Genomic DNA, 20,946 nt, shown 5'->3' on the forward strand with positions numbered 1-20,946 from the left:
AACATGTCCCACATTGGATTCGAACAAATCCAGTGTCGATTCGAGATTCGACGACAGCCAGACATTCCATTTATTCATAACACTAATTTAAATAACAATTATCATATCCAACCACATTTTATTACATTTTGTTTCCCCATAAATCCGGGCTTATCACACTGCAATTACTACTGAATTACTTGTTCTACACTTTTCTAAATATTCGATCTAATTTAACTTAAAACATAATACATATTTTACATAATGCAAAAAAAAAAAAGATGAAAAAACTATTTTATATATTAATTTTATAAATTAAATTAGTAAAGACGGATGCATTTAATAGGAATGAGAAAGAGATAATAACAATCCAGTCCAGCTGCAGCCAATGTGTATCCACATACATTTTTCGATTCTCATTGTGTTTAATTTTGGCAAATAAAACAAAGAGTGAGAAAATCGAGTTTTTACTCTATAAAATTGTATATACATCACCTAACTTAGTGACTATTCCCTCTAAACTAGTTTGAAATATCCAAAAAGTTGGAGAAGCTGATATTTTTTCTCCCTGAGAATCTGTATGCTCTACCAAAAGAAATTCTATTTGTCACTATTCATATATGGTTCTTATAGATTTGAAGTGTCAAGCTTCTGAATTTGAATAGAATTGATTTACATCTTTCTGTTTTCAACACGTTTGTTTGGAGATGATTATTAGATAACCTTGATATTGTTTCGTTTCTTGTGCAAGTCATGGGTTCAACAGAGGTTCGAGATTTGATAGAAGCTGTATCAGGCGTTCATTTCTCCGGTTTTCGCTTAGGTGAAACAGGTCAAAGTGTTTCAGAAGTTGAGCAACACATTGCTGCATCTAAAAATGACAAGCAGCCTTTTGTCATAGGTACTCGGAACGTCTTCATCTCCACCTATGATCACCAAATAGAAGTAGCCTATCGTTATATTTGGTCGTGCTGAAAAGATATAGGAGATGAAATAAGTCTATGTAGTTGTGGTTTGCATTCGGGGCTAATTAGAACTAGTAAGTCTTTTTTAATTACTATCTGTCGATCGTTTTAAACTTCAGGAGTTGGTGGAGGTGCATCATCTGGCAAGACTACCGTTTGTGATATGATTATCGAACAGCTTCATGATCAGCGCGTCGTACTTGTTAACCAGGTACATCTATTTCTCTATGAGAGCCTTAACATAATCAACACCATTGCCTTGGTTGCTTTTGAAGTAGAGAATCAAGAGCCTCGCTGATAGACTGCGTTCGCAGGATTCCTTCTATCACAATTTGACACCCGAAGAACTTACAAGAGTCAATGAGTACAATTTTGATCATCCTGGTGAGTAATGCTTTCTTTAAATATCTCATATTTTTCTATTCAAGTTTTATTACTATAACTCATTCAATTTGTGTGTTTGTTCAGATGCATTCGATACAGAGCTGCTATTGTGCGTGTTGAAGAAACTAAAACGCGGTTACGCAGTAGACATTCCAAAATATGATTTCAGGAGTTATAAAAACGATGTTTTCCCTGCCCGAAGAGTACGATCCTTTGTGTTCTGCTTCGTATTTCATAGTGTTTCTTTATTCTAATATGTCCACTTCTATTAGGTGAATCCCTCAGATGTAATAATTTTAGGAGGCATACTCGTCTTTCATGATCCTCGTGTCCGTGATTTGATGAACATGAAGATATTCGTTGATGCAGGTTCTCTTCCTTGTCCTTTGCCAATATTTTCTGCACTTAGGTTGGTTTTGATAACATAAACTCTTCAATGCAGATGCTGATGTTCGTCTCGCGAGGAGAATAAGGCGTGATACAGTAGAAAAGGGTAGAGACGTCGGGATGGTTCTTGATCAGGTAGCATAGCAGGGAACTCATTGCTTATTTCTATGAATTTGTATTTCTACTAACTATCAATGTTTCATGTAAAATTGCAGTATGCAAGATTTGTGAAGCCTGCATTTGAGGATTTTATTCTTCCTACAAAAAAGTTCGCTGACATTATTATTCCTCGCGGAGGAGACAATCCCGTTGCCATCGACCTAATTGTCCAACATCTACGGACTAAACTTGGCCAGCACGATCTTTGCAAAATATACCCCAACTTAGTTGTCATTCAATCAACATTTCAGGTATCATTCCCATCTTGTTCTTTTCTGTACACTAAGCCTATATATAATTCTTCACTTGATATTTATGACTTGCAAGATACGCGGAATGCACACGATCATACGTGATTCTAAAACATCAACGCATGATTTTATCTTCTATTCTGACCGCCTTATCCGCTTGGTATGTGTATCTCTGGTCTGGGATTGCCTACAGCTGTTTTTTGTATTGGTGAGTTGTTCATTACATGGAACATGTTTCGTTAGGTTGTCGAACATGGTCTCGGGCATCTCCCGTTTGCAGAAAAGCAGGTCACTACTCCAACCGGTGAGCCACTCTTTTCCACTATCCACAATCTGCTGCTCTAGGGATTTTTGTAGTTGTCAAAGTTCTGCCTTTGCTTGTTAGCTTGTTATACATATTGATCAAGCATGTCGAAAAATGATATGTAAATTATTGAAACTTCTAAAGTTTGGTAATGCAGGATCAGTGTACATTGGAGTAGACTTCTGCAAAAGATTATGTGGTGTGTCTATTATCAGAAGGTAAAAATATCCCTTCTCGTGTCAATTCTTTGTTGTTTTAGTTTTTGAAACGATTCCGAACTTTTAAGTGGCGAGAGCATGGAGAACGCCTTACGAGCATGCTGCAAAGGAATCAAAATTGGCAAAATCCTTATTCACAAAGGAGGTGACAATGTTCAACAGGTTTGTTTGGCAACACGTCTGCTCCTAAATGCACGTGATCGATGTCATTTGGAATCGTGTTTTTTCTGTTTTTTGGTGCAGCTGATCTATGAGAAACTGCCAACAGACATCTCAGATAGACATGTCTTGTTACTGGATCCCATTTTGGGCACAGGTGGGAGTCTTGTATTCATGAACTTGTAATGGAGAGAGAGGTCGAAAACATTTCTAACGCGTTTGTGATCTTCGATTTCAGGCAATTCAGCCGTTGAAGCTATTTCCCTACTTATAAAGAAGGGTGTCTCGGAGGCCAACATCATATTCCTTAATCTCATTTCAGTAAGCTGGAAATTTCAGCTAAGCAAGTACGTTTGCCTTTATTTATAACGACATTGTGTGCAGGCGCCTCAAGGAGTGCACACGGTGTGCAGATGCTTCCCTAGAGTAAAGATCGTGACGTCTGAGATTGAAATGGGAGTGAACGAGGGTTACCGCGTCATCCCTGGTATGGGCGAGTTTGGTGATCGATATTTTGGCACCGATGAAGATTGGAACCCGAACACTAAGTGAGGAGGAGGAGGAGGAGGAGTCCATTCATTTTTTCAAAGCACAAATATTTTTGTTGTTGAAGTACATTTTTATGATCAAGTGTTGTCTCCATGTGCTGATTTTGTGGAGCGATGATGAGATGATAAAACCATTTTTATGTTTGCTAGTCATAACAAGGGAGATGGCATGTTCAATTTTTATCTTTTCACTATACTTTTTTCTTCGTTAACATTTGTATATTATGCTGCAGTCAGTACAACTTAAAAGTAACGTTTTCATATGAACTTTCTTTTTTTGTAATTATTCATCCTCTAATTTTGACTAAGAATAATGTGTGGAACAACATCGGCGTGATTACTTAAATGGCTATCCTTAGATAATTTATTGCAGTTGAATATAAATCTAAGTTGGAATCTATAATGAGACTACGAACACAAGAAAAAACAATTTGATGAACTCTCCCCTCTACTCTACTCTCAGTCTCCAATCGGAAACTATGTCAATCCCCACTAAAATTCCCATTTCTTCCCTCTTTCATCGCTCCGCCGCTCCATTCTTCAACCCCACAAAAATCCCCACTCCACCTCACCGATTCTTCTTCTCCAAGACCATCACCAAAAGAATTTCCTCTAACCAACCCCTCCTCTCCTCCCCTCCTTCCTCTTCCTCCCTGCAACGCGTCGAGGAGCTGCCGCCCAAGCTCCAAGAAATCGTCAAACTGTTCCAGGCCGTTCAGGAACCCAAAGCCAAGTACGAACAGCTGCTATTCTACGGCAGAAATCTCAACACCCTCGATTCCAAGTACAAAACGCCCGAAAACAAGGTCCAAGGCTGCGTGTCTCAGGTTTGGGTCAGAGCCTATTTCGACGAGGATAAAAATGTCATCTTTGAAGCGGATTCCGATTCCATGCTCACGAAAGGGCTCGCAGCTTTGCTCGTCCAAGGCCTCTCGGGCCGGCCCGTCGAGGAGATTGTTAGGGTTTCGCCCGATTTCGCGACCCTTCTGGGGTTGCAGCAGAGCTTAACCCCATCTCGGAATAATGGATTCTTGAACATGTTGAAATTGATGCAGAAGAAGGCCTTGCAATTGTATGTTGAAGCCGAGAGAGGTGCAAGCCCTAGCTCTGGTGTCTCAGGAATTGGGGATTCTACAATTAGCGATGGTGGAGCGGGGGAAAGTGAAATTGGTGGAGATTTGAGGGAGGATTTGGGGGGTAATAGCGAGTTGGGTAGTAGGGGAAGGAGGATTGAGGAGATTTTGAAGAAGGAGCTAAGGCCAACTGCAATACATGTTGAGGATATATCTTATCAGCATGCCGGCCATGCCGGGGTGGCCGGTAGCGATGGAGAGACGCATTTCAATGTGGAGGTGATTTCTGAGGAGTTTGAAGGGAAGAGTTTGGTTAAAAGGCATAGAATGGTTTACAGCTTGTTGCAAGATGAGTTGCAGAGTGGACTACATGCCTTGTCTATCGTTGCCAAGACGCCATCTGAAGCTGCAGCTCAGTAATGAAGATGATCACATATAGTTTGATTATAGTTTTTAATGCCACAAAATAATGGAATTATATGCATAATGCAGAGTTTCATATTGGATGGATATAACTTGTATTGCCTATTCATTGTCACTTATCAGTTATCCAATTCTTGAGTTACTTCAACAGTGTTATTTTCTATTTGTCTCTATTGCTTGACCTTTGTGCTTGTTGCATGATATTCGAGATATTTAGTTTTGCATCTGTTTATTTAAGGGCACATGAGGAATCAAGCTGTACTGAGCAAATGAGCATGATAGATGTCTTTCAGATCCGCAAAGGTCTTCGTCCATGACTTGGTACGCTACATTCTCATAAATTTTAAATCGTCTTTTTGTATATAAACACAAACTTGTTTTTGCTTTCATATTTCTGTCGTTCTGTTCGTTGCTTATTTGTGACGGTGAAGTTGGGAAGCTGAAAATATCCCAAAAGGTAGCATATAATCTTTCCCATGCTCTTTGGTTCAAGGACGGGGTTCCTTGTAGTCATCTCAAGATATGTGAATTTCTGAGACAGCTATTTGTAGATTGACTAACAGTGGTTTTGATAATTCGTGGGATTATAAAAACTTCCATTTGGTGTTTGCATTCTAAGATAGATTAAAATGTTTTACACAGTCCTTAACTAAGAGCATTTTACTTCTGCCAATTTTAGTCTAACATAAATTGTCTAGCCTTGTTATTCTTGTTGGATTTCTGGATTTGGTTTCAAGGGGGAGATGATGAAACAAATGCTTTACTGCCTTACTGGGTCCTTAATATGTTTGTGAGAGCGAGGCACCAGAAATGCTTCTACTCGTTTGTTTGTATTTTTCTTTTGAAGCATAGATTGGTTTAGTTTAAAACAATTCTTTTACATATGTATTTTGGGTAACTCAAAAAAGTTGATGCATTTGTTGGACTAGTACATATTGTTGATGTTGTCAGCAACAGGATCAACAGTTTGTTAAATAATAGCACAGCTTGTACTAGATGGAAGTTTGGGCATAGAAAGCTAATGAGATTTATAGTTACTTTTGGGATTTTTTATGCAATATCAAGTGCTACCACCCAAATCTTACCGTGTAGGACTGCTCGAGATCGTCGTCTTTCTTATCTTTTGCGTTTTTCTTCCTTATATCCCATTGGACGGCTTCTTCTCGACTTCAAGGTCATACCCCCTATCCACGCCTTAGGTCAGAACAGTGGGAGACGGCCCACCCCATGTCGTTTGTAGAATACTAGTTAAAGGTTTGCTTTGTGAGCTTTGGGAGGGCATGCTCTTTGCAACTTGTCCATTTATCGAAGCAAGCCACAAACCTCCTCCCAAGTAATAACGTACTTGAAAGACTTGTTCAACTTTTGATGGATGGTTATTGTATCTCGGAAAATAATTGTCACGCTTGAGTCGTTCCTCCGCTATTTCTCCAACTTGTTATAGATGACGCAAAAATTTTGAATTTCGAAGCATACTATATGTGCACAGTGAGGCGCCTTCCCGACGTACTATATTGTAGTACTAGAAAGCAACTCAGTCCCAAAAATGCTCTGCTTTTTGCTGGTTGCTGAAGACGGGATCTCCACTCGCATCGACATAAGCTTTGAATATTCTCTTCTGTTCCTAGGGATCTACCGTGCTCGTACACCCCTTACGGGATCTCCACTTCGTTGGACAGTGGATACCGTCCAAACATTGGGCAAGGATGTTGTATAGTGCATACACCTTGGGCAGACCATGGAGTAGAAGATCCAAATTATATTTGATTGGTCAATACAGATAGAATGAATAAGTCTAAAATTAGAAAGAAAACAAACGAAAAGCACAATATAGGTTAATAATAAATCAATATGAAAAACATACAATTTAAATTATAAAGTGATATTCACACTTAATATCATCACCTCCTAACCCAAAATTGTGACCAGAAAAGTATCATCTCTTCTTTTAAATAAATGAAAAGAAATTTTCGAACCTGAGACCATGTCTCGGACATTAATCACTCTACCACTAAGCCAACTCACTCACACTGAGAAAGTATCATCTCTTTGTTGTGCAGTGGCGCGTGATGAGTGCGCCATTGGGTGGGCTCGTCATCTCTATCACGCAGCTCCCGTGCAATGCATAAGAATAATGCACCACTCCCACCTCAAACTTCACTCTAAAATTCGCCTTGATATCGTACACAACTCTATTCCTCTGCTCCTGCTTCTGCAGCCGGATCGCAAGATTCGGCTGCAGATACACCAGGCTCGACAGCAGATGAACTTGTATCAGCCGCACTTCCCCCGCCCTCTGCCTGAAAGGCTCCACAACCTTGCTCGCAATCAAACTGCCCGAGAAGTAGAGCTCGATGTTGAGGTACTCGAACTTGACTCCCAGTTTCCGGTTAGGGTTCGTGAAGTTTGCAAGGAATGTGATGTCTCCGTTGAGAAACTGTGGGGAGTCGAAGTAGATCACGCTGAGGGTCGCTGCAGGGATGTCCAAGACCGGGCTCCGCGGCTTGATCCCCACGAAGATGATGAGCGTGGCGATGCCGAAGAAGATGAGGAGGAGGCTGAAGACGAGGCACAGGACTGCCCCAAGCCACACCATCGGATTAGTCCTGCTCCTCGGCCGCAGGCGGATCGGTTGCTTTGGAATATGGTCATGGTTTCTTGCTTGTTTTGGTAAGACAATGTGGTTGGCTGGTGTGTATGGTGGAGGTGGTGGAAGAGGAAGAGGAAGAGGAGGATCCATTTAATGTTTGGAGAAATTTTGTATCTTACTCTGTATATATGTGAATGGATGATTAGATGAAAGTGGGAGAGGATTAAGGAAAAGTGGAGGTGAAGAAAGAAGCTTTTGGGGATTGATAGTGGGGGGCCAAGAGAGTGCTTTAATAAAAGGTAAAGGAGCTGATCCAAAATCCATGAATTTGAATAATGGTCTGCTTTACTAAGCAAGAAGACAGGAAAAGGAAATGTTTATAAGTTAAGAGGTTTGACCTGTCAGAAAGAAATTAGATTAATGTAGATTTATTATGGCTACCTTTTTGTAAATTAGGTTTTATATGCTTACCAACTAAGGAAGTGGTGGGGAATTGGAGTGGTGGCCAATGAAACTTTATTTTGTATACCTTTATCCTCAGGATGTTATCAAATTTGGAGATGATTTCAAACACTTTCAATTTTGAATAGGGTTTGTTTTGGCGGCTTTTGTTGGTCTTGTCACCAAATTTGGTAAATGTACCCTGAAAGCATTTGAAATGGGGAGGTGGCGGTGTGCTCCATTGCAGCTTGGGGGGGTAGCGTGGGCGCTGCTCGCCGCCCATTGCGAGTGCAAGCCGTGCCGCTAGGGTAGGGGTGGGGAATGGGGAGGGGTTGCGAAATTTATTTATTTTACTTCATATTATTTATTTTACTTCATATTCAAAACTCTATAAATACAATGTCATTCAGTGGCATAACGAGCAAAGTGCTTCTATATCTAGGTTACTGTCATCATCAATCCCTCAATTGAAGGTGTGCTTCCACATTTTCCAGAGTTTGCATATCAATATGTTTCTATGCACCAAGAATAAATCCATGTTGCTCTCATGAGTCTCATCGAAAAAATTTAGACACGCACCAACATATTCCAAAAGTAAATTAATTATATTGTAAAATTTTTAATTTGCAGTATTTGTACTTTATGTAAATTGTAGTAATGAAATAATTTCATTATTTATATAATTTTGAATTTAAAAATTTTACAATTATTTGGAGTGAAAACAATACTACCAAAAACTAATTGGAGAATAATGACCCATGGTAGGAGTTGTAATAGAGAGGGCATTCATGGTAGATACTAAAAGACACTTTTCAAATCTAATATTCCGGTGGCACATTCTGGTATGGGTGAGAATAAATACTAATCTCTCCGTCCCTAAATATTGCTCCACTTTGATCCGGCAGTGTTTTAAGAATTGTAATGAAAAATGAGTTGAAAAAGTTAGTGGAATGTGGGTCTTATTTTTATATATTAATTTTAAAATAAAATGTGAGTAGGAATGAGTTAGAGGAATATGGAGTCCAATACTAAAAATGATAAAAAGTGAAATGAGATAAATTTTATGGAATAGACGAAAATAGAAAAATGAGACAAACTTTCAGAAACAGAGGGAGTAGTATAAAGACATGCACACTTTCATCAAAATATTGATTTCACATTGTATTATATATTATGCCCATTTTCATTACTCAAAGGCCCATTTTGGAGATCTGTCCCGCACTATTTGGCTAGAAATGGTGTAACTTCAATTCTGCCTGAACTTAAAACTTAAATTTAATGCAATCCTAATTAATTCGTCAGCTAGAATGCAATTAACTAAAACGAATTCAAATCCTATATAGATTGTTCAAAAAATACAAAAACTTGCTAGATTTTATTAGTATCCCACCACTGTTATTTGGCAAATATTATAGCATCAAAAACACGTGCGGAGAATTTTAGAAAAACAGACGTTAAAATAACTTCATTGGAATAATTAAGAAATTAGAATGTCTACAAATCAATTTATATCCGAGAAGTTTCATTAAACAAATATCTTCAAGAGTAAATCAGTATAAAAAAAATATTGAAATGTAGTATCCAAATTCCTAAATTCAAGAAAAACAACAAATTGTTCCATAAAATGTTGTCAAATGCGGTTATTCGATTAGTCTCCTTGATTTCATCAAGCATTTCAAATTTAACCTCCAAAATAGAAGTTTGCAAATTTAAATTGAATTTAACCAAACAAAAACAATACAATAGGCTAGATATAGTTGTCAATGTCCTTCAAAACCCCAAAAACTAGTAGATTGAATTGAACCAAAAATCCTTGGACCTCTCAGCACTACTACATTTCTACATCCAATTCAAATTCGAAATCACAGTAAAACTAGCAACGAGAAATTGAAAACACATTTGACGCATATACAAAGGGCGCAGCCAAATACGAAACCCTCAGCCTCCGAAACCGTAGAGCGTGCGGCCCTGCCTCTTCAGCGCATAGACGACGTCCATCGCCGTCACCGTCTTCCGGCGGGCGTGCTCCGTGTAGGTCACGGCGTCACGGATGACATTCTCCAGAAATATCTTGAGCACGCCGCGGGTCTCCTCGTAGATGAGGCCGCTGATCCGCTTGACGCCGCCACGGCGAGCGAGGCGGCGAATCGCCGGCTTCGTGATGCCCTGGATGTTGTCGCGGAGCACCTTCCTGTGGCGCTTGGCTCCGCCTTTCCCCAAACCCTTGCCCCCCTTTCCTCTTCCCGACATTTTCAAACCCTAGATTGTGAACTGCGATGCGAATCGAAGAAGATATTTTGTGCAGAGAGCGTGTGTGAGTGATGAGAGTGAAATGTGACGACGAGTATTTATAGAGTGATTTATTTTGGGGGTTGCCGTTGGATTCGGGGAGTTATCTACGGATGTGGATGGAGATCCGCGCGATTTTGGATGGTCTTGTTTTGTCCGTTGATGATTGGGTCATCGACGGCTAAGATGAAGCTCCATTTTGGAAGGTGGCGCGGTTGTTCAAATTCGACCGCTTATTTTTTCACCTACGGGTCTGGAGACCTATTTGATTTGGAATAGATATGAAAAAACAATACTCCACCACAAAATCATCTTCATATTAGTTTTAATATTATAATTACAATTAATTTTTGATTCTATGAAAATATATAGTACTAGTAATTTGATACAGGCAATAGTTAAAACAGACCTAAACACACTAATAAAGTTATCACTGCATCTAAATAATGGACAAAATCATATGCCAAATTCTTAATTCTCTTCAAGGATCTAAAATTGTCAAGCTCGTAGAACTAACATTTTGATTCTCGAATATCTGCCTCAAATATTAGAGCATCACCGTTGCAAGCGTTCTGATGGAATTACGTCCATTCCTTCACAGAGAACACCGCTCGATCTAGCATAACGACGTGCCAACCCATGTTATTTTTGGATTTTTTTTTAATGAGTTTTTATTAATTAAATGTTTTTATGTTGATTGTATTTTAAATTGTTCTGTTGAAATAGTGGGACTCGACAATAAATTGAATAAAAAATGAATAAAAGTGATGTGCGTTCATTCCTAAGTTAAGGAATGCATTATAGCATCCACAACTAGGGCTGGGGAAAAATACCGAAAAGATGATATATCGCTCGTATTGTATTGAAAAATATCGAAAAATTATCAAATTTTTGATATATCGTAATTTTCGATACGATACGATATCGTATCGTAAGTTTTCGATACGATAACGATATGAATTTCCATATATCGCGATATATCGTTTTATATCGAAAATATCGATCTATCGAAATTTTCGATATATATCGTATTTTATTTTCGATATATATCGATATATATCAAAATTTTCGATATATATCGATATTTAACGATATATCGAATTTCGGTACGATATATCGAAACTTTCGATACGATAACGATATGAAATTCTTTCATATCGATATTTTCGATACGATATATCGTATCGACCCACCCCTATCCACAACAGTGGTCTCTGCAAAGAGACGAGAGCCATCTCATAACTATTCAAAGGCTCAACATCACTTTTAACCATTCTTATTCAATCTCCTAACTAAGAGATCGCACTCAACCTTAACTATTCATTAGTGTCACTATTTCTATTTTTCAATTTAATAAAAAAAATTCATTAATAAAATTTTATTAAAAAAATTAAAAATGACATTATAAATTACTTAACTTTTTTAAAGAAAATTATAAACACTATTAATAAGACTTCATAATTAGCATCTTTTCCTTTTTCTCTCGTTAAATGAGAAAAAATTAATTTTGGTCCTAAACATATGACCAAAATATGAATCTGGCCCAAAACCTTTATTTTTTTGAAAAACAAGTCCAAAACAAATAAAAATTTCACTGAAATAGTCCTTTTTTACAGTTCCGTCAAAACTAACGGTCAACGCTAATTGCACATTGGCATGACCGTTAGTTTTTTGACGGAACCGTAAAAAAAGGATCACTCTGACAAGAATTTCATTAGTTATGGACCTATTTTAAAAAAAGTGAACATTTTGGACCAAATTCATATTTTGGTCATATATGTTTAAGACCAATATTGACCTTTACTCCATTAAAAACGATGTTATTTTAAAAATTGAATATAGTGGTTGCGTATTTGGAATTTGGGGTGGCAAATCACGTTAGTTGAGTCGTTACCGAATCAACCTGATAACGAACTAGCCCAATAAAACCTAACTCTGACCCGATCTGTTAAAAAAATTGTAAACCCGCACACGAACCCGACTTTACCTTAAAACCCAAACATGCCTCACATCCGACACGAATTCGTTAATAACATAATATAATGAGTTAACACAATACGAGAAGAACACAATAAAAACCCAAACTTGAGTATCACACAATTAAAATAAAATGATATTAACTTAAACCCATTAATTTAGAATGTGTGCAAGTGTAACCGGCTATCATGAAAGTGATGATCCCAACCGTGGCGGTCCAGTGATTAAGCCATTAAGGCAGTTGTGAACCGAGCGAGCTTGAATACGTAACACAACAAGGTGACTCGCGATTTTGAAGGCCTACACTCCACTCGTAAATTTGGATCATTGAATTATACAATAATCGACAAAACTATGTGAAACGACACCCCACCCCACCTCGCCCGTCAACCTCCTTATTCTTATTATTCTCATCCAAATTTGCTGTTTGCGAATCATCAAAATCTTTTTTTTTTGTTTTCATTTTCGCACCAAATTCAGCTCCGCCTTTCTTCTCAACGAGGGTACGCTCCCTCCTCTCCTCTCTCTGTTATCCATTTGCACAGCTTTATTCTTTGCTTGTTATTAGATCGGTTAGCGATATCTGAGATTTTATATAGCTTCACTTAATTCGGAAATAAAATTAAATGGATCTGGTGTCGGATTGGTTGCGCTTTGACTCCAACATCTGTTTCTTTGAGTTTCTATGGTTGGTGGAAAAAGATAAGGCTTTAATTTCAATTATAGAGCTTTAAATTGTTGGTTGAGGTGCATCAGCTATCGGAAGATTGTAATTTGTAGATCAGTCTTGATTCATTATATTTATTGCTGATTTATTGCTCAATTTGCAAATGAGTTTAAGAGCTCAGAGGCTTGTTAGAAAATAAATCCATAATGCTGGAGTTTTCCATCTGATTTTTGAAATGCATATCAGGATTTTATGATTTGGGAGATCTTTTAGCACTGGTTTTAGTTTTTGTGCTCATTTTCATTTGTGTTCTCCCTTTGAATTGCCGTCTGTGATCTTGAACTCACATGGAGTGTCGTTTGTGAAGTTTCATTCTCATAGTTTGTGTGCTGGTGTTATGAACTAATGACACAGGCAGGCAGTTATACGAGTTTCAAGTATAAGATTCCAGTAGTTTGTTTTTGTCCAAGTACCTTAAGTGGAGAATGATCCGAAGGTTCCTCTTTCTTTCCTCTTACAGATGTACTCTGTTTTCTTAATTCAACCTATTGCTTAATTTGTTTCTTTTACCATTTTTTTTGGGCAGGTATGGAGCGTAATAATGTACATGTTATACCATGTTGAAGTGCTTAGAAGGTTTATGTGCTTCCGTGCTTCAGTGTTGTGAAATCGATAGGCAAACGAGGGGCCTCGAGGATCCTGAAATTCTTGCGCGTGAGACAGTGTGTATGACCCTAATCCCTACCCCGAAAGCTAAAGTTGAACCAGAGAATAAGAATCACTAAAAGCTGTGCATACTAATAGCATGACAATCTAACTTCAACTTTTAAATGTCAATTTGATTCATAACTTATAACTTATCATGCTACTTTGTTTGTGGAAATTATATCTATACCCACAGTTAGAAAGCTTTTGTGTCTTTTTACTTGTCTTGTAAATTGTTCATAATTATGACTGCATTGTATTGTAACTTATCATGCACTTTGTTTGTATTGTAACTTATCATGCACTTTGTTTGTGCAAATGAAGTCTTCAAAAGTAGGAAATGATAATAATGACCTTTCCTTGAATCTAATAGATTGTCGTATTAATTCCAAGATAATTGCTATAATCTTTTATGTCTTGAGGATGAAAAACTATCTTAGCGCCATGATTTATCCTTTATGCAGTTAGTGTAAGTGAAATTGAAGCACTTTACGAGCTTTACAAGAAGATCAGCAGTGCTGTGATTGATGACGGGCTGATCAACAAGGTTCAATTTACAAGTCCAAAGATGACCTGTATTTGTTCTTTTCACATAAAGTATGATGTATCCTTTTGTAGATCACCATCCATAATTCTTTCAATATTATTTGCAGGAAGAATTTCAACTAGCATTATTCAAGACAAACAAAAAGGAGAGTTTGTTTGCAGATCGGGTACTCCAACTACAAACCTATATACATTATAGCAAGTTTTCTAGTATTATGCCTTACGGTAGCCTGTTTATCCCTTTTCTTCCAAAATCTAAAATTTCTAATTTCTTGTCATTTTGATTAACTTTGTAAGCAGGTTTTTGACTTGTTTGATACAAAACATAATGGGATTCTTGACTTTGAGGAGTTCGCCCGTGCGCTATCTGTATTCCATCCTAATGCTCCTATTGATGAAAAGATTGAATGTATGAAAAAAATTGTACGATTATATTTCAAGAACCTTTCTTGCTTTCTGTAGCATTATAACAACTCCATCTGCTCTCCCTGCAGTTTCTTTTAGATTGTATGATCTCAAACAGCAAGGTTTTATTGAAAGACAAGAGGTAATACTAACAATCTGATTTGTATTCTGTTTCTGGGAAATCAACTTTGTCCTACTTGATTCCCATATTAAACAGTGCTGCACCCACTTCACTGCGTTGATTGCTTTCATGTTATACATTGTTGTGACTAGTAAGACTGTCTCCTTTTTTATACTAATACTACCATTTTCTTTAAATGTCGAATGTCTAGCTAGTATGGTTGATATTGAGCTATACCAATTTGCAGGTAAAACAAATGGTGGTTGCTACTCTTGCTGAATCTGGTATGAACCTGTCAGACGAAGTTATTGAGAGCATCATTGACAAGGTAATGTGAATCGTGTCTTGTAATATAGATCTTCTTATATTTTTATTTTTATTCTTATCTTCATTCTATTATTTGGTTGTGTATTAAGAAGTCCATGACTGAAATTACTTATGGCATTGTCAGTACAAGAATAATTGTCTTCATTAAAAACTGATAATCTCTGAGTTATCATGTTGTAACAAATTAATAGTTTAAGATTATTATTGTCAGAAAATAACAATTGCAGATATGTCAAATATAGTACTTATGGCTACTTAACCAATGTCATGTGCTACATAGGAAAGCAAGTACAATCATTATTCACAGAGTTTCTCATTTCCTTTGCCAGACATTTGAGGAAGCTGATACAAAGCATGATGGTAAGATCGATAAAGAAGAGTGGAGAAGTTTAGTCTTGCGGCATCCGTCTCTTTTGAAAAATATGACGCTTCAATATCTCAAGTATGATGCCCTTACTTCAATGATGCTTTGTATGTGGTTTTACCAGCCTACTTTAAGACCAATATTAAAAGAAGCAAAACCAATATTTCAAGCAAGGCTATCATTTTTTGCTCTTCTTTTCCACTCTGCTTTGATGCTGAGATCTTAATGCAGAAAATACTTAAAACAAACAATCAATTACGCTGCTTCAAAAAAAAAATATGTTCATATTAGAAATGTGCACCAAATTTGCATAAATTTGTTTTTGAAGTTGTAAGTTGTGTTGATTACACCTACAAAGTTGGTTATCCTCATTTTCTGATTGAAATCACTTTGCTTGGTTTTGTTATTGAACAGGGACATCACCACCACATTCCCAAGCTTTGTTTTCCATTCAAGAGTTGAGGATACCTGATCCATGAAGTTGGAAGTAACCACCAACCTTGCTGGGCTTGGTGTTTATTTTCTGGAAGACGTTGCAGATTGAATTGTGATGTTTTTATGTTTTCGATATTGATAAGAACCATAACTGGTTGGACGTATATCTGATAAAAATTTTAGTTGGTTGAATGAATGAATTACTGTCCATAGTAAAGCAATCAAAGTTAGATTTAGCATTTCTCGTGCTTTGAATTAAACCAATCAAGTTATGAATAATAAGCCAGAACTCTTATAGCCCTACCTTGTTGGTTGTTTGTCATCAAATTGTCTTATAGCCCTACCTTGTTGGCTAATAATAGCTTCAGGAATGTTTCTTTTAAGAAATTGCCTGGTATAAAAACTTGCTTTCTGCTATTACTAGTAACGATAGTGTTAGTAGATTGATAGGGGTATCAATATATGAGAGAGATTAAATTCGCACGCATTTTAGTTTTTGGAATTTAATTTGCAAGCCTCAAAATATACAATTAAGGCATACAAGTATAATCTCAAAAACTGAATAATGCAGATATTTACCCCGAATTTTGAAATCTCTTTTTAAAGAGTTTCAATCACATGAAGATTTCGCAACTTGGCTGCATTTCAGTATTTTGGCAATTCAATCTCAGAGAAAGCAAAGCAAAAAATTATACGCATGAAATTAATTAAAAACACGAATGTCACCCAGAAGCTCAAAAACACTAATTACTAGACGATAGATCAATTCAGTCTATTAGCCGCATCAAAAAAAAGGTACCGGGTAAACAAAAGCAGTTCTAAAAAAGATACGGGAAAAAACACCAAATCTTTAAATCCATTATACCAGAAAAGTAAAACGATAGCTTCAAAACATACGACCAGGTTGCAAGGTTTAGTCGACCTCCTCCATCTTGCTGCCATCAGCTTCAGCATCAGCTTCCTCCAAAGATGGCATATCAACATCAGCTTCAGTAGCATCATCATCAATGCTCAATCCAAGCTTCAGCATCCTGTGGATCCTGTTGCCGAATGTGTTGGGCTCATCAAGGCTGAAGCCAGAGGTGAGCAGGGCAGTCTCAAAGAGAAGCATAACCAAGTCCTTGACAGACTTGTCATTCTTGTCAGCATCAGCCCTCTTTCTCAGCTCCTCCATGATGGGGTTCTCAGGGTTGATCTCCATCGTCTTCTTGCTAGACATGTATCCAGCCATGCTCGAGTCCCTCAAAGCTTGTGCCTTCATGATCCTCTCCATGTTGGCAGTCCATCCGTATTCTCCAGTGACCAGACAGCAGGGGGAGTCGACAACGCGGTCAGAGACAATAACCTTCTCAACCTTGTCTCCAAGAACATCCTTGATCACCTTGCACAGACCCTCAAACTTCTTCACCAGCTCTTCCTTCTTTGCCTTCTCATCTTCGCTCTCGTCAAGCTTCAGGCCTTCCTTGGTAGCAGAAACCAGCTTCTTACCCTCAAACTCCTTCAACTGGCCAACAGCATACTCATCGATGGCATCCACCATGTACAAGACTTCGTAGCCCTTCTTCTTCAGCCTTTCAAGGAAGGGGGAGTTCTCAACAGCCTTTTTGCTCTCACCAGTGATGTAGAAGATATCACTCTGTCCCTCCTTCATCCTGGTAACATAGTCCTTCAGGCTGGTCATCTCATCACCACTCTTGGTCGAGTGGTACCTCAGCAACTCAGCAATCTTTCCCTTGTTCTGAGAATCCTCGTGGATACCAAGCTTCAAGTTCTTTGAGAAGGCCTCGTAGAACTTGTTGTAGTCCTCCTTGTTCTCAGCAATCTCAAAGAAGAGCTCAATGCACTTCTTCACCAGATTCTTGCGGATAACCTTGAGGATCTTGTTCTGCTGTAACATCTCACGAGAGATGTTGAGAGGCAAATCCTCAGAGTCCACAATACCCTTGACAAAGGACAGATACTCAGGGATCAAGTCCTCACAGTTGTCCATGATGAAAACTCTACGGACATAGAGCTTGATGTTGTTGGGCTTCTTCTTGTTGTCAAAGAGGTCAAAAGGTGCCCTCTTAGGAACAAAGAGGACAGCCTTGAATTCAAGCTGCCCCTCAACAGAGAAGTGCTTCACAGCCAAGTGCTCTTCCCAGTCGTTTGTAAGGCTCTTGTAGAAAGCAGAGTACTCCTCCTTAGTAATTTCCTCAGGCTTCCTCATCCAGATAGGTTTCTGTTTGTTCACCAAGTCCCACTCGTGAGAAACCTCCTTGATCTTCTTCTTTTTCTTCTCGGCTTTCTCCTTATCCTCATCAACTTCCTCAACATCTCCTTCCTCGTCCTTCTTCTCTTCCTCGTCCTCATCATCAGAAATTTCCTTCTCGGTAGTCTTCTCAACCCAAAGAGAGATTGGGTAGCTGATGAACTCAGAATGTTTCTTGATCAGGTCCTTCAACCTTCGCTCTTCCAGATACTCAAGCTGGTCCTCTTTCAAATAGAGAGTCATCTTAGTACCCCTGCCTAGGGGCTCACCAGATGTATCTCTAGTGACGGTAAAAGAGCCTCCGGCTTGGGACTCCCAGACATACTGTTCATCATCATTGTGCTTCGTCGTGACAATAACCTTCTCAGCAACCAAGTAAGCCGAGTAGAAACCAACACCGAATTGCCCAATCATGCTCACATCAGCACCAGCAGCAAGGGCTTCCATGAACTCCTTGGTTCCAGATCTTGCAATTGTACCAAGATTGTTCACCAAATCTGATCAAAACCAAATCCATAGTAAGTAATCCACATTGGAAAATAACAAATTCAGAATAAACCAACAAGCAAAATTACAAAAACACTCACCAGCCTTGGTCATACCAATACCACTGTCAATAATTGTCAGTGAGTTATTGGTCTTGTCAGGAATGATGTGGATGAAAAACTCTGGCTGGCCATCGAGCTTGCTTTTATCAGTCAAACTCTCAAATCGGATCTTATCCAGAGCCTGTATATCAACCCCCATAGTTAAGCAATCAAATCAAGTACTGCTACAATTCATAATTCGAATACTTAGAATCAACATGACAAATTGCAGAACACCATATAAATCTCCATTGCATAAAACATTACAATTAAGATGTTAAACCGTACCAAAGTAAACATATAATAGGGTACTAATGCATGCCTTAAACACAAATTAAAAAATGAGGAAACGGTAGTGAACACAGTAGGATCTAGAACTAATCACCTAATGCTACTTCACCGATATTTACCAATTATCAGGAGGACATAATTTATGCTATAATCTACACTGGAGTATAATTAAATACCAATTCAATTGCCAAAATCACGCTCTGGCCTACAAAATTGTCTTACAAATAGACAAGGTTCAAACACATTCAAAAGCGACGCATAGAAAACACTACACCAGAGCATAATTACATATCAATTCAACATGCCTCAAATCACGCTCTAGCCTATAAAATTGTTCTACATACAGCGACGGTTCAAATAAATTCAAGAGCAGCGGATCAAAAAGTTATCAGGTAAAAATGTCTACAGATTAACAATAAAACATCAAAACATCAAAACAAAATCATGCTTATATGTCGAGATCTGTAAAACCGAAAAGCATACGAATGAGAGAAGCGGCGACTTACATCTGAGGAGTTACTGATGAGCTCACGAAGAAAGATCTCCTTGTTGCTGTAGAAGGTGTTGATTATCAGACTGAGGAGCTGATTGATCTCAGCCTGGAAGGCAAACGTCTCGGTCTCCGACATCGCTGCAACTCTCTGCGAGAAAAGAAGGGATGCGAGATGAACACGAAGAGAGCTAGGGTTGTAGTGGAAGAATCGTTGTGAAAGAATTGGGGGGAGAAAGCGAGCAAGCGGGAAGTTATATAGTGAGTATTCTAGGGTTTCTAGATCCTTCTATCGACGCATTTTATAATTTATTTGGAAATAAAATTTGAAATACTTAGCTTGGTTAGCGTGATTTGCACGTGGGTCCCGGTCTACCCCAACGACTTTAATAACAAAAATGAAAAATGAAAAATGAAAAATGAAAAATGAAAAATGAAAAATGAAAATCTTTAATATAGGGGGTTAATCTCTGGCCCGACAATTTGGTAGGATCAAGGTTAAAAGTTTATACTTTCAAAATATTTATAATTCAAATGCCTCTAAATTACAGTATCTTATAATTTGATAGGTTGGCTCGAAATGAGTTCATTGTTGTTATTTAATTTTCTATTTTTTTTAGGGCTGACAAATCGTGCGGATTGGATCGTTATTGGATCAATCTGATAATGACTCAACCCAATAAGGCCTAACTCGAATCCGATCTATTAAGAAAACTGTAAATCCGAACACGAACCCGACCTGCTACCTTCAAATCCGAACACGACCCGCACCCGACACGAACCTGTTATTGGCACGATATAATATGGATTGACACGACACGATAACGACCCGAACCTGATATTACACGATTAAACCTTAATTTTCAACCTTATTTACACTATTAAATTTCATTTTATACTATTTAAACCTAATTGACAAGAAATTATAAAATTAAAATAATATAATTTTTTTAAATAATACTCCCTTCGTCCCACAAAAGATGTCACACTTTCCTTTTTAGTTTGTCTCACAAAAGATGTCACATTTCCATTTTCGAAAAAAGTTCTCTCTCCACATGAATATAAAAACAATATTTTCTCTCTCCATTTAACACACAAAATAAAACCTCCTAAAATCCCGTGCCGTCCCACAAGTGTGACATTTTTTGTGGGACGGAGGGAGTAATATTATTTCTTAATGGGTTATCCATATCCGTCCCGCATCCAACCCAAAATTATCGGGTTCTAATGGGTCAACCCGATAAAGACACGGACACAATAAGACTTTATCTCAACCCAATAATTTCGTATGGATTCATGTCGTGTAAAAAATTGTCAGCCCTAGGATTTTTTGGTAAGTACCACGGGTATTCCACAGGACAACTGACCCAAATATCTATTATATTTAAAATTTTAAAGGTTAGTCGATTATATCTTTTCAAATATATGTGAAAATATATTTTATTTTATTATTTAAAAAATATGATTCATTATTTTATTTTTATTTTACTTTTATAGGAGTATTTATTATAAAAATAAATACTCCACATATAAAAATTTAAAAATACTATCTTTGTCATTTGAAAATAAAAATTATTTCCATTTCGGTTCGTCCTTTAAAAATATAAATT

The 20,946-nt window shown here is 37.7% G+C and overlaps 6 protein-coding genes across 9 annotated transcripts; 3 read left to right on the plus strand and 3 right to left on the minus strand.

Moving 5' to 3' along the window:
* The first annotated feature begins 383 nt into the window (after window positions 1-383).
* On the plus strand, window positions 384-3,545 carry LOC125216884 (uridine kinase-like protein 3). Of its 2 annotated transcripts, XM_048097537.2 has the most exons (14): window positions 385-880; window positions 1,064-1,155; window positions 1,259-1,328; window positions 1,413-1,531; window positions 1,601-1,697; window positions 1,771-1,850; window positions 1,931-2,125; window positions 2,202-2,285; window positions 2,369-2,429; window positions 2,587-2,647; window positions 2,716-2,809; window positions 2,891-2,963; window positions 3,045-3,127; window positions 3,191-3,545. In XM_048097537.2, exons 1-14 carry the CDS (start codon window positions 733-735, stop codon window positions 3,356-3,358), a joined length of 1,425 nt encoding a protein of 474 aa, XP_047953494.1. In that variant the 5' UTR covers window positions 385-732; the 3' UTR covers window positions 3,359-3,545. The 2 variants fall into 2 exon arrangements, with proteins under 2 accessions (XP_047953492.1, XP_047953494.1); XM_048097535.2 differs by having other exon boundaries at window positions 384-880; window positions 2,716-2,963.
* Window positions 3,546-3,741: 196 nt separating this feature from the next.
* LOC125214860 (sufE-like protein 1, chloroplastic/mitochondrial) lies at window positions 3,742-4,998 on the plus strand. Its single transcript, XM_048116051.2, has one exon. It carries the CDS (start codon window positions 3,789-3,791, stop codon window positions 4,845-4,847), a length of 1,059 nt encoding a protein of 352 aa, XP_047972008.1. The 5' UTR covers window positions 3,742-3,788; the 3' UTR covers window positions 4,848-4,998.
* Window positions 4,999-5,861: 863 nt separating this feature from the next.
* On the minus strand, window positions 5,862-7,647 carry LOC125214861 (uncharacterized protein At1g08160-like). Its single transcript, XM_048116052.2, has 2 exons — window positions 6,827-7,647; window positions 5,862-6,576 (listed from the first exon to the last, which is right to left on the minus strand). Exon 1 carries the CDS (start codon window positions 7,588-7,590, stop codon window positions 6,892-6,894), a length of 699 nt encoding a protein of 232 aa, XP_047972009.1. The 5' UTR covers window positions 7,591-7,647; the 3' UTR covers window positions 5,862-6,576; window positions 6,827-6,891.
* A 1,988-nt stretch (window positions 7,648-9,635) lies between these two features.
* On the minus strand, window positions 9,636-10,198 carry LOC125214802 (histone H4). Its single transcript, XM_048115961.2, has one exon. It carries the CDS (start codon window positions 10,129-10,131, stop codon window positions 9,820-9,822), a length of 312 nt encoding a protein of 103 aa, XP_047971918.1. The 5' UTR covers window positions 10,132-10,198; the 3' UTR covers window positions 9,636-9,819.
* A 2,295-nt stretch (window positions 10,199-12,493) lies between these two features.
* Window positions 12,494-15,934, plus strand: LOC125213221 (calcineurin B-like protein 3). 3 transcript variants are annotated; one of them, XM_089068316.1, is made up of 10 exons: window positions 12,494-12,650; window positions 13,229-13,310; window positions 13,401-13,540; window positions 13,984-14,066; window positions 14,173-14,232; window positions 14,366-14,474; window positions 14,560-14,612; window positions 14,839-14,919; window positions 15,248-15,389; window positions 15,697-15,934. In XM_089068316.1, the coding sequence occupies exons 3-10, from the start codon at window positions 13,432-13,434 to the stop codon at window positions 15,759-15,761; spliced, it is 702 nt and encodes a 233-aa protein (XP_088924442.1). In that variant the 5' UTR covers window positions 12,494-12,650; window positions 13,229-13,310; window positions 13,401-13,431; the 3' UTR covers window positions 15,762-15,934. The 3 variants fall into 3 exon arrangements, with proteins under 3 accessions (XP_088924442.1, XP_047969593.1, XP_047969594.1); XM_048113636.2 differs by having other exon boundaries at window positions 12,496-12,650; window positions 15,248-15,360; XM_048113637.2 differs by having other exon boundaries at window positions 12,581-12,650; window positions 13,233-13,310; window positions 15,248-15,360.
* Window positions 15,935-16,439: 505 nt separating this feature from the next.
* On the minus strand, window positions 16,440-19,568 carry LOC125213220 (heat shock cognate protein 80-like). Its single transcript, XM_048113635.2, has 3 exons — window positions 19,353-19,568; window positions 18,556-18,697; window positions 16,440-18,465 (listed from the first exon to the last, which is right to left on the minus strand). Exons 1-3 carry the CDS (start codon window positions 19,473-19,475, stop codon window positions 16,631-16,633), a joined length of 2,100 nt encoding a protein of 699 aa, XP_047969592.1. The 5' UTR covers window positions 19,476-19,568; the 3' UTR covers window positions 16,440-16,630.
* Between the last annotated feature and the right edge of the window lie 1,378 nt (window positions 19,569-20,946).

This window comes from Salvia hispanica, chromosome 3, assembly GCF_029641045.1.
Source record: "Salvia hispanica isolate PSC_SH4W2 chromosome 3, Shi_PSC_v1, whole genome shotgun sequence".
NCBI classification, from domain to species: Eukaryota; Viridiplantae; Streptophyta; class Magnoliopsida; order Lamiales; family Lamiaceae; genus Salvia; species Salvia hispanica.